Source organism: Bos mutus, chromosome 22 (genome assembly GCF_027580195.1).
Source record: "Bos mutus isolate GX-2022 chromosome 22, NWIPB_WYAK_1.1, whole genome shotgun sequence".
NCBI classification, from domain to species: Eukaryota; Metazoa; Chordata; class Mammalia; order Artiodactyla; family Bovidae; genus Bos; species Bos mutus.
The window spans coordinates 71986612-71999132 of record NC_091638.1 but is presented as its reverse complement, the minus strand read 5'-3'; the positions used below and the strand labels follow the sequence as shown (position 1 = coordinate 71999132).

Sequence of the window (12521 nt, the reverse complement as noted above, 5' to 3'; positions counted from 1 at the left end):
ACAACTCTGAGGGCCATCTCAGCCTCAGAGCTCCACAGAGGGTTGGCTGAGACCTTGGCACTGCCCAGCCCACCCCCTCAGTCTCCTGCTTCCCTCCCTCATACCCAGAGATATTAAAGCTGAGCACGGACCCTAAGACTCCACTGGCCTCCTACTCCATCTCAGAGGCTCCCTCCCAGGGAACCCACCCTGCAAAGCCCTCTCCATCTGTCCTTCCCCTCCTCACTTTAGAAGTCCCCCAGAATCAAAGGTCACCAGGTGCTCACCTAAGACCCCTCCCAATCCAGCCCCAGGCCCATGCAGGTTTTCCTCCCAAGCTGGGGGCTGAGGTGGGTGCTAGTTCATCCCCCGTGGGCTTGACAGTGATGAGGCAGTGACTTCTCCCTTTCCAAAGGCGAGAAGTGAATGAGCAGGGCAGCCTGCAGGAGACCAGACAGATTTTAATCAGGAAACCCCAGGTGAAGACATGTGGCAGCTGGTAGCACAATCCCAGTGGAATCCCAGCCCCTTCGGACCTTCCTCCTCCTCCAGGGCAGGGACTCAGCTGCCCCAACCTTTCTCAAAAGACAGGCGGGCTGTGGTCCAGGAAGGATGCTGACCATGGAGAACACGTTGCTGGATTCTCACAACACATCCCAAATGCTTCCTGGGAACAAGGCTACATCAGGCCCTGAGGATTTTCCAGCCCCGCCAGGAGTCCTGCAGGATCAGCAGCCTCGTTGGTCCCCAGAGCGGCCCTGCAAGCTCCCAGGGCCCCCGGCAGAGTCTTCTCTGTCCCACATGCCCTGGGCATGACCCTGAAATGGAGGCCTGCTTACACCGTGGACTCCTCCTCCTGTGAGGTCCCCAGGGTGGGCTGCCGGGGGCCGGGGCTGGCTGTGGCCACGAGGGCTGCAGAGAGTCTGGAGGTGGCTGGAGAGGACCTGCGAGGCCTGAGGACAGTGACGGGAGTCTCTGAGGCACCGGGGCCTGTTGTGGAAAGGGCTGAGGCTCCACGCGGGATGGCGGCAGGCAGAGAAGGCCTTCTGGACGCTGAGTGGGCCCCGGAGGCGGAGGACGGGAGCGCTGGAGTCAAAGGAGGTGGTCCGGGAGCCATGGGAGAGGCTGGAGGTAGAGAGGAGGCTCCTGGAGGGATCGGAGGCCCCAATGAGGGCTGAGGAGGCTGGGAGGCCCTGGGCCCTCCTGGCCTCGAAGACGGTGAGGGTGAGGCCTGGGCTCCTGAGGGGCTCACGGGTAAAGTCTGGGGGTTAGACAGGTTCATTCTCAGAAGGAGCTGGAGGAGCTGGAGTGCTGGCCTCTGAGGGGCCACCTCTGGGGGCCCTGGGCAGGAGCTGCAGTTGATGGGGGCCTCGGGGTCTCCACGGGGGCTCCGGGCTGCTTTGCTGAGCTCCACGTCTCCACGAGGGGAGAGTGCCCGGCTCTCTTCCAGGGACTCTAGAGAGAGGGGCGGGGGCGAGAAGATGCACAGTGGTTCTCCCTGAGGCAGGTCTGGCATGAGCTGCCCCGGGACGATGCCTGTTATGTGTCCTCCGAGGGTCCTCGCACAGCTGGGGGCTCAGGGGGAGGGGGACTTGCCAGCTCCTGTCTCCAGAAAGGGAAGACCCAAGAGGAACCATGAACAGAGAGACGCAGTGCACCAAAGGCATTGGCCGTATGACCTTGTGTAAGGCTCTTAACTCCCTGAACCTCCATTTCCTCATCTGTAAAATGGGCTTCATAATAACAGTGATGACCATAGAAGCCATGCAGTGAAGACTGAATGAAATGGAGCCTTAGAGGGCTCGCCTAAACCCGAATGTAAACTATGGGCTTCAGGTGACAAATGTGTGTCAGAGTGGGTTCATCAGTTGTAGCAAGGGCACCATCTGGTGGGGGATGTTGACCATGGGGGGTGCGGTGGCACTGTGCCTGGGGGAGGGCAGGAGGTAGGTACATGGGAAGCTTTCTGTAACCTTCTGCTTGATTTTGCTCTGAATCTAAAAATACTCTAAAAAAAAATTCTACTGAAAAATAATCGTTTTTTAAGTCTCAACCTGGAGTCCAGCGCATCATAAGGACTTAATCCATAGTGGAAGGAAAAAAAAATACTGGAAAAAGGTATGATCAAGGGAGGAGACAGAGGCTGGCAAACACATTAAAAATTGGGACGATTAAATTTTAAAAATCATCGAGATAACCTTTAACAACTGTGAATCAAAAAAAAAAAAAAACAATTGTGAATCACCAGGTTGTACACCTGAAATGTGTACATCAACTATGACGTGTTGGCCGCTCAGTCATGTCCAACCCTTTGCGACCCCATGGACTATAGCCCACCAGGCTCCTCTGTCCATGGGATTCTTCAGGCAAAATATAGGAGTGGGAAGTCATTCCTTTCTCCAGGGGATCTCCCTGACAGGGATCGAATCTGGATTTCCTGTACTGCAGGGCAGATTCTTTACCATCTGAGCCACCAGGGAAGCCCTAATCAACTATACCTCAATTAAATAAATACATATATACATATACACACATATATATATAAACCATCAGAAGGACAATCATACAACTCTACCAAAAACCACTGAGTTGTGTACTTTGAGTGTGTTACCTGTATGGTGTGTGTATTATATCTCAAGTAAGCTGTGTTTTTTTTTTTAATTATCAAAAGGAAACAATGAATACCTTGTATTTCAATAAAAAGCAGTTTCTCCTTAAAAATACATCTCATTAGGAAGAGGTGACTGCAGCTGAGGCAGGTGAAGGAAAAGGAGGTGGGTGGGCTCTGCATCTCGCCTCTTTGGGCCTGATTCCCCATCAGGGGGCTACAGAGCAGAATGGGGCTGAGAAGGGAGTGAGGAATCAGAGACCTGGCCCTGAGTCTGAGGACACCATCACCTAGAGCAGGGCCTTAAAGACAGAAACTTGGGAATTCCCTGGCAATCCAGTGATTGGGACTTGGCAATTTTGCTGCAGGGGGCCAAGGTTTGATCCCTGGTTGGAGAACTGAAACCCTACAGGCTGGGTAAAGAAAGAAAGTAAAGTAAAGAAAGTGAAGTCGCTCAGTCGTGTCCGACTCTTTGCAACAGGCTCCTCCATCCATGGGATTTTCCAGGCAAGAATAGTGGAGTGGGTTGCCATTTCCTTCTCCAGGGGATCTTCCCAACCCAGGGATGGAACCCAGGTCTCCTGCATTGCAGGCAAACTCCTTACTGTCTGAGCTACCAAGGAAGTCCTGGTGGCATGGCCAAAATAAATAAATAAACAATAAATAATTTTTTTTTAAAAAGACAGAAACTTAACTTCTCTGAGTCTCCACCTCCCTATCTACAAAATAGAGATAATAAGAGAACCCATACATGAACTTTGCTGACAAAGGCCCATATAGTCAAAGCTGTGGTTTTTCCAGTAGTCATGTATGGATGTCAGAGTTGGACCATAAAGAAGGTTGAGCACCAAAGAACTGAACTGTGGTGCTGGAGAAAACTCTTGAGCATCCCTTGGACAGCAAGGAGATCAAACCAGTCAATCCTAAAGGAAATCCAACCCTCAATATTCATTGGAAGGACTGATGCTGAATACTCCAATACTTTGGCCACCTGATGCAAAGAGCAAACTCATAGGAAAAGATCCTGATGCTGGGAAATATAGAAGGGAGGAGGACAAGGGGACGACAGAGGATGAGATGGTTGGATGGCATCACTGACTCAATGGACATGAGTCTGAGCAAACTCTGGGAGACAGTGAAGGACAGGGAACCCTGGTGTGCAGAGTCGGACACGACAGTGACTGAACAACTAAATGCATGAAACATTCTTGGGGCATTTAAATGAAATGATACACATAAAATCCTCCATACACTGCCTGGCACTTTAGCTAATGGTTAATCTCTAGAAATTGGGGGAATAATAGCCATCAGCTTGCAGAGGGGTTTGTGCTGGTTAAAGTTGAATCTGCAATCACTCAACAGTTCCCAACTTAATGACTGTACAGGATGAGAATGTTTCCTGACACCAGCTGCTCATCCACAGATCTGAAGAGCTGCTCTAAATACAGAATGTACTCTTCAAAAGGTCAAAGGAGTTAAAGAGGTCTTTTATACAAGAGGAAATTCGGGCCACAAATCTGTGGAAAAATTCACTGTCCTCCTGGAAGTTTAAAAAAGTGCAAAATAGCCACATGTGAGGTACTCTACGGACATGCTAAATTGGAAAAATTAAATTCAAAACACACAGTGTACAGTTGGTGGGTAAATGGGGAACCAGTTACAGCTATTTCTGTAAGCTTCCTCTTTCTCCAGAACCCCATCTGGTAACATGCTGTCATGCCGTGGGAATCACCAAACAACTCCTGACACCCTGTGACACAATTACTCCACCTATTAACCACAGGGTCTGAACACAACTCACGAAATTTGGGAAAAAATAGTGTCTGACCAAAGATGTTTCACAGTAGGTCCATTGTGGGCAGAAAAAGAAGAAGGAGAAGAAAACCATCGAAATGTCAACCAAAGCCGCAAAGGGCAAGCAAACCACAACATTTGGGAGCTTTTTAAATGGCCAACTGCAGGCTACGTGAATTCTCTGAAACTGTGTGGTGGCTCCTAGTGGTAAAGAACTCGTCTGTCAATGCAGGAGACATAAGAGATGTGAGTTCAATCCCTGGAAAAGGACAAACCTCTGAAGGAAGGCATGGCAACCCAGCCAGTATTCTTGCCTGGAGAACCCCATGGACAGGGGAGCCTGGCGGGCTACAGTTCATAGAGTTGAAAAGAAGCAACTTAGCATACACACAGGCACGTGGTACAGTAGGATGTCCATGTCTCATTTATACTTCTGCAAAAAGATCTACATGGATGAACACTCATGACATAGAGTTCATAATAATGTCCAGGAGTTAATGCAGCAGAGTAGCTAAAAGCATTGACTCTGGGCTCAAATCCCAGCTCTACTGCCAACCAGCTGTGTGACCCTGAGCACCTCATTTCATCTCTCTGTGCCTCAGTTTCCTCACCTGGAAAATGGGGATGCTAAGAGTGCCGATGGGCCTTCCCAGGTGGCTGGTGGTAAAAAACCCATCTCCCAGTGCCGGAGATGAAAGAGACATGGGTTCGATCTCTGGGTCAGGAAGAAGCCCTGGAGGAGGGCATGGCAACCCACCCAGTATTACCTGGAGAATCCCATGGACAGAGGAGCCTAGAGGGCTACAATCCACAGGGTTGCAAAGAGTTGGATACAACTGAAGTGACTTAGCACACATAAGAGTACCTATCATAAAGACTTGCTGTGAACAGGGGATGAAACAACACATATGAAAACAAACAGGTGGCCAGCATGTACAGGAAAAGATAATCAACATAACTAATCACTGGGGAAATGCAAATCGAAACCACAATGAAACCACTTCACACCTGTTAGAATGGCTATTGTCACAAAGACAAGAGATAAGAAGCGTTGGTGAGGATGTGGAGAAAAGGGAACCCTCATGCACTGTTGGTGGGAATGTAAACTGGTACAGAAACTGGTATAGCCATTGCATTAAACAGTATGGAGGTTGCTCAAAAACCTAAAACTAGAACTACCATATGATCCAGCAATCCTACACCCAGGTATGCGTGCGTGCTCAGTCGCTCAGTCATGTCTGACTCTTTGCAACCCTGTAGACTGCAGCCCGCCAGGCTCCTCTGTCCATGGGGATTTTCCAGGCATGAATACTGGAGTGGGTTGCCATGCCCTTCTCCAGGAGATCTTCCCAACCCAGGGATCGAACCCAAATCTCCTGCATTGCCGGTGCATTCTTTACCTGCTAAGCTACCAGTGAAGCCTATGCCTGGGTATATATCCAAAGAAAATGAAAACTGTAATTCAAAAAGATATATGCACCTCCAGATTCATTCCAGTATTATTTCAATAGCCAAGACATGGGAACAACCTAAGTATCCATCAATAGATAAAGATGGATAAGTATGTGGTGTGTGCAGATATATATCAGCTCAGTTCAGTTGCTCAGTTGTGTCCAACTCTGCAACCCCATGGACTGCAGCACACCAGGCTTCCCTGTCCTTCACCATCTCCTGAGTTTGCTGAAACTCATGTCCACCAAGTTGGTGATGTCATCCAACCATCTCATTCTGTCATCCCCTTCTCCTCCTGCCATATATATATACATATATATATATATATATACACACACACTTATGTTAATATATATAATGAAATATTACTCAACAACAGAAAAGAATGAAATCTTACTATTTGCAACAATGTGGATGGATCTAGAAAGTATAATGCTAAATGAATATATCAGAGAAAGATAAATATCATATAATTTCCCTTATATATGGAATCATTTTTAAAAAGCTGAACTCACTGATACAGAGAACAGATCGGTGGTTGACAGAGATGGGAGGTGAGGGATGGTCACAACGGGTGAAGGGGATCAGAAGGTGCAAATTTTCAGTTATGAAATAAATAAGTCATGGTGATGTACTGTACAATATAACTATAGTTAAAAATCCTGTATTGAAATATTGTATTTCAAAGTTGCTAAGAGATTAGACTTTAGAAGTTCTCATCACAAGAAAAACATTGTAACTGCGTGTAGGGAGACAATCACTAGACTTCCTCTGGTGATCTTTTCACAAAATACAAAATATCAAATCATTATGCCGTACACCTGAAACAAAAATATCAGGTGTTGTGTCAATTATACATCAACTAAAAAATATATATATGATGTTCCCTGATAAATAAAGGGTACTCAATACATATTAGCAATTATTCTTCTGCAAAATTGATTCAGTTCCTAAATTCTAACTTTTAGAGAAAGGATTTAGAAAACAGAGGGAAAAAAAGAAAAAGCACAAAGAAAAAAAAATAGAAAGCAGGGGAAGAGACTCAGAAAGGAGGAAATGAAGAAAAAGGAACAGTAAACAGACTCGTCTGATGGCATGGCACAGTGGAGAATAAAGAGCACCAACGCGGGTCAGCACACGGGTCAGTGAGCCCAGGCGTGAGCCCGGGCGCACCACGAGCCAGCTGTGTGACCTCAGGTGGGCCACATTTCCTCTCTGAGCCTGGGTTTGTCACATCCAGCCCAGTATAAGTTCTGTGTTTCTGAGAAGAGCAGAGTGGAAAAAAGACGGTGATGAGACTCCAGGTCACAGAGGCCCGCCTACCTGGACAGGAGGAGCAGCAGTCCCTGCGGGGCATGGTGCGGTCCGAGCAAGCCTGCTGGCAGGACACCTTCTCGCAGGTAACCTCTCCCAGCTGGGGAAACAGGAGACGGGTGAGAAGCCCAGAGCATCTCACCTGCCCAGAGCAGCACCCTCAAGGAATTCTTACACCAGCAGCTGGACCCACAGAAAGATCTCGGGCAGAAGCTGCAGGGTCTGGTCCTCACCTGAACAACAGGTGAAGCCGGACCGGGTGGGGAAACCTTAAGGAAACTACGCAGGCAGAGGATACTGTCAAACCCAAAGGTATTCCCACAGGTAATTAAAGCTGCATAACAGCGGGTGGAAGATGGGTGTACACTGGCTAAGAAGCTCCAGGTTTGGCAAAGGGACTAAAGGCTAGAAGCAGCCCCTGGCCGGGCAGCTCCGGGGTCCCCAGGACCAGCTCACCTGGCATACGCACTGGGTACAGGGCTCATCGTCCAAGGTGAACACTTGGCCGTTCCCCACCTTCCTCCCCTCGTAGTTGCAGTCTGTAGGGGGCAGCAGAGACAGGGGCTGTGAGAGCCAAGGCCCACCCGGGAGTCCTGGAAGAGGGGCGGCTGGTCCCACTCACCTTGGCACACTGGACAGCACTCCCCATCAGGGTGGAAAGGGTAGGAGCAGGTGATGGGGCAGTCCACGGGCGAGCAGGCCACGGAGCCCAGCTGCAGGACACAGAAAACTCGCAAGGCCCTTCATTCTGGGGGCTGAAGGGACACTCGGGAATGACAGACCACACAGCCGTTGAGTGCCCATGGGAGCCACCAAGGTCAGGCTAGGGGTCCATGGTGAGGGGACAGACCAAGTAGGAGCCTGTCCTCCTGCTAGAACGCAAGCCCCCCGGGGCCAAGGGCCTGGCCTTGCCCTGAGAGCTCATCAGTCAACAGGTACCTGTTGAACAAGTCATGAACCGCCCAGGGAAGCTGAGCACCCAGAACTTAGGAAGGACTTTCCTGGTGGCTCAGCGGGTAAGAATCTGCCTGCCAATGCAGGGTGCACGGGCTCGATCCCTAATCCTGGAAGAATTCACACAGCTTGGAGCAACTAAGCTCGTGCACGGCAACTGCTGAGCCCATGTGCTGCAACTGCTGAAGTCTGTGTGCCTAGAGCCTGTGCCCTGCAACAAGAGAAGCCACCGCACTGAGAAGTCCACACGCTGCAACAAGAGTAGCCCCTGCTCGCCGCAACTAGAGAAAGCCCACGGGCAGCAGCAAAGACCCAGCACAACCAAAGATTAATTAATTAATTAATTAATTTTTTTAATTTAGGAGAAAGGACCCAGAAGTCAAAGCTCCCCCAACGTAAACGGCTATGAATGAACAGGGTCACCCAGAGGCCAGGGATGTTCACCCCAAGTGTCTCAATCTTTTTTCAGCAGACCACCATCAACAAAAAAGCCTCATTAGCATGAAACATATCCAGCATGACAAGCAATAAGGGCTTATTTTTCCATTTTCCAAATACCAAATGAAACTCCTGTCATTTAGACTGAGCTATGGCCTAGGTGATATGGCTTAAGGTAAACATGTGCTTTCTGAAAGAGATTCAGGTTGCTAGGATCAATTCCTGGCACCTCACTTGACTACTTATGGAGTCTTGAGCAAATGACTGTCTCTCTGTGCCAGGTTTTCTCACCCAGCAGCTGGGGACGGCAGTGCTGCCCACCTCATAGGCTTCCCTGGGGATTAACTGAGGTTGTGTTGAGCTCAGGGACAGGCTGAGAAACGTGAGTATATTAAAGATTCCATGCAGAGTCCTGGGCTTTCATTCCTCACCTTCACTCTCACGGAGAACCTTGGGCCACACTTTATACCTTAAGGCCCCCGCCCAGACCCTCCCTGGTCACCCAGAAGCAGAGGAGGTTTGCTGGGCAGGGATAAAAGTATTTCTCTGGCCTTGGGTGAAGATTCACCCCAGGCAGGGCTGGAGGGAGCCACCTTTCACCGAGACCCGGAAGCAACCGTTCTCTTCGAAGTCTCTGGATGTTTGCCTCCAGAGTTCAAGAGCTGGTGGCAGTTCCTGGGGAGCTTCTACAGACGCGGACCGGGTCAGGGTGGTCATACCAGGCAGATGCAGCTCAGGCACGGGTCCAGCACGGACGGGAAGGTCTGGTTGTTGTAGAAGATTCTGCCTGTGTAGGTGCAGCCTGCCAGAGAGAGCACGTGGTGAGGGCTGGCCAGGGGGCAGGGGAAGGGGTGCGGGGAGGGGGTGCGGTGTCCAGCCTTCACCAGGGCCAAAGTCCAAGGCCTATCCAGGCAGCAAAGGTCAGGCCAACGGGCTCTGCAGGCACTTGCCCAGGGGACGGGGGAAGGAACAGAACACACTCCTGGATCGGTTGCTGACTTTTTTCTCACTGGATTCAGCAAAGGGATCATAGTGTCTTCACTTCAGGGTTCTCACCTGGGCAAGGGGCCCTTCCTCCTACCCCTCACCAGGCAGGATCAGGATGAAGGACTCGGAGACTCAACCAACCTGTGTGCCACAGCCACCCTGTCTGCTCCTCTGCACTCAGCCAAACCTCAAACCCCACCCTCCAGGAGGGTCCCCCACAGCTCCCCTCTCTGCTTCCCGAAGCCTGCAGAGGCCCGCCTGAGGGTGGCCACCTTGATGATATTTATCCCATGTTAGTCACTCAGTCATGTCCGACTCTTTGTGACCCCATGGGCTGTAGCCCACCAGGCTCCTCTGTCCATGGGATTCTCCAGGCAAGAACACAGGAGTGGGTTGCCATGCCCTTTTCCAGGGGATCTTCCCAACCCAGGAATTGAGCCTGGGTCTCCTGAACTGCAGGCAGATTCTTTACTATCTGAACCACTAGGGAAGCCCCTTTATCCCACACAAGTAAGTATAAAAAAGCAGGTGACGGGACAGTAGAGAAACATTTTATAAGAAAAATTATATAGGAAATTCCCTGGCAGTTCAGTGGCTAGGACGCTGTGTTTTCACTATCAAGGGTACAGGTTCAATCACTGGTTGAAGATTTCACAAGCTGTGTGGCACAGCTAAAAAAAAAAAAGAAAAATATGTAATATATATCTATGATATGCTATGTATCTATGACATGATAGATATGTAGATGTATGTTATAGATATATTATACAGAGAGAGATACATAGATATTGATGTTATATCATGAAGAGAGACTGGAAAGACAAAACCATAAAGTTAAAAGTGGTAATGGTTGCTTTTTAATTTTTTCCTTTGCTGTCTGTATTTTCTAAATGTTCTATAACAAAATGTTACTTGTGAAATGATGGAAAAGGTGAAAATTACTATTAAAATATAAAAGATCGCTTTAATTTCCTCTCCTGTTCTCCAACTGTCTCACAGGGATGTTCGTTTATCACCCCACCTAGGCTGCAAGCTCTGCACATTTTCATATCTGCTTCCAGCACCCAGATGGAGCTTCCTTTGGGCAAACCGTTTTCCGTCCCTGAGCCCCAGTTTCCTCATCTCTAAAATGGGGTTGCCCCATGGATATGTTGCAAGGACAAGCAGAGATGAAGCAGGGGTGGTGCTCTGCACAGAGAAGCCTGGTGCAGGGTGAGCCCGGATGCGCGGACCGGGGGTTCTATGCTGCCCCACCCCCCACCCCAAGACAGAACATTACCTGCCGAACAGTCTGGGCAGCACTGTCCGGGGATTCGAATCGGGTGAGGGCAGGAGTCCACACAGTCTGTCCTCTTGCAGCTCACTGAGCCATCTGCCTGGAGGAAGGAATAACTTCACCAAGACCCCACTTGCCACACCAGTACCCACCTCCCCACCCTACTCCACCCTGCCAGTCCCCCAAAAGAAAGGGCAGTGCTGCGAATTGGCCAGGACCTGGCCTAAGGGGCATCACAATGCAGCTAGGAGGTGTCAGGGTTCCCCCAAAAAGAACCAGCTACTTGGGAGAGGGGGCTTTAGCCTTCCAGAAAGCCTTCCCATACCCCAGAGGGGAAAGGTCAGAGCTGGGGTTCTGGTCTCCTCAGCTTCCCGTCCCTTCCCCCAACAGCCAAGGCTGTGCCATGACCCCATCCAAATTCTTCTGTCAGCGTTTCCCTGAAACCCTGGCTCACCCCAAACCTACGGAGTACAATAAAATCCTATTTTTATAGAAAGCTATTCCACCGGAAATGTCTTTCAGAAGATGAAAGCGCCGTACACAGTTTCTTTTCTTTCAAAAGAGGCTGAAGTTTTGTGTGATTTTCTTGTAATATGAGTGCCCTAGATCAGTCCTGAAGGAGAAAAAAGGCAGCGGAGGTAACCTTCCTCCCCACTCTAATTCCAATGAAGTGTTTCCAAGTTTTTTAAGAGTCTAAGGCCTTTTAACAAATGGCGCATCAAGAGGATGTGAAGGCCGTGGTTCTCACGAGCTGGTGTACACCCAAGTCACCCAGGGGTTAAAATGCAGATGCTGAGTCCAAGGCCTGGGCAGCTAGAACCAAGGTTCTACCAGGCCCCCCAGCGATGCTGATGACACAGTCAGTGTGTACACGCGTGCTGAGTCGCTTCAGTCATGTCCAACTCTTTGTAACCCTATAGACTGTAGCCCGCCAGGCTCCTCTGTCCATGGGATTCTGCAGGCAAGAATACTGGAGTGGGTTGCCATTCCCTCCTCCAGGGGATCTTCCCAACCTAGGAATCGAACCAGCGTCTTTTATGTCTCCTGCATTGGCAGGCAAGTTCTTTACCACAAGCACCACCTGGGAAGCCCACAGCCAGTGCAGGGACCTCATTTTTAAAAAATAAAATTCAAAGGGACTAAAAATTCTTTCAAAGTAGAGAGGAAACTGGGGACTTCCCTGGAGGTCCTGTGGTTAAGACTTGTCACTTCCACTGCAGGGGGGCATGGGTTTGATCCCTGGTCAGGAACTAAGATCCCAGATGCCAGATGGCGCAGACAAAAAAATTTTTTTAAATATTTTTTAAAGTAGAAAGGAAAGCCAACCTGTACTCAAACAGGAGCTAAAACAATTGTGCTGGTAAATAGCTGTGTTTGCATTTCTGTTGATCTGACTCTCAAACTCACACACCCTCACCTTATCCATTTCTGAAGAGGTGAGGTCATAGGATTGATGTTAATGAAGGAAGCATCACAGTTGCACAGAAAAGGCCTGAACTACTGGGCCTCGGGCTGCCTGGCTCCCTTTGTTAATCCTGTCCATGAAAAACCTGTTCCCACGAATCCTAGTTCTGACCCCTTAGGCCAGCGGGTCCCCTCACACGCACCATGGGTCACTTTCCACTCTTACGACAGACAGACTGCCAAGCTCTGCCGTCCTGAAAATCTATGGAGGACAAAATAACCTGGATCCCAGCTCTTCTACAAAAACAGGAGCTG

At 49.5% G+C, this 12521-nt stretch overlaps 1 protein-coding gene across 3 annotated transcripts in view; it reads right to left on the bottom strand.

The window, feature by feature from the left end:
• Nucleotides 1–434: 434 nt before the first annotated feature.
• Nucleotides 435–12521, bottom strand: part of VWCE (von Willebrand factor C and EGF domains) — a 30994-nt gene continuing 18907 nt past the window's right edge. For 2 of the 3 annotated variants that reach the window (XM_070359513.1, XM_070359515.1), the window contains 6 exons: nt 10806–10902; nt 9259–9341; nt 7770–7860; nt 7604–7686; nt 7157–7247; nt 435–1434 (listed from right to left, as the gene is read on the bottom strand). In XM_070359513.1, coding sequence (XP_070215614.1) covers nt 815–1434; nt 7157–7247; nt 7604–7686; nt 7770–7860; nt 9259–9341; nt 10806–10902 — 1065 coding nt within the window. In that variant the 3' untranslated portion in view covers nt 435–814. The remainder of the gene's footprint in view (nt 1435–7156; nt 7248–7603; nt 7687–7769; nt 7861–9258; nt 9342–10805; nt 10903–12521) is intronic. The other variant, XM_070359514.1, reaches the window with a different exon arrangement.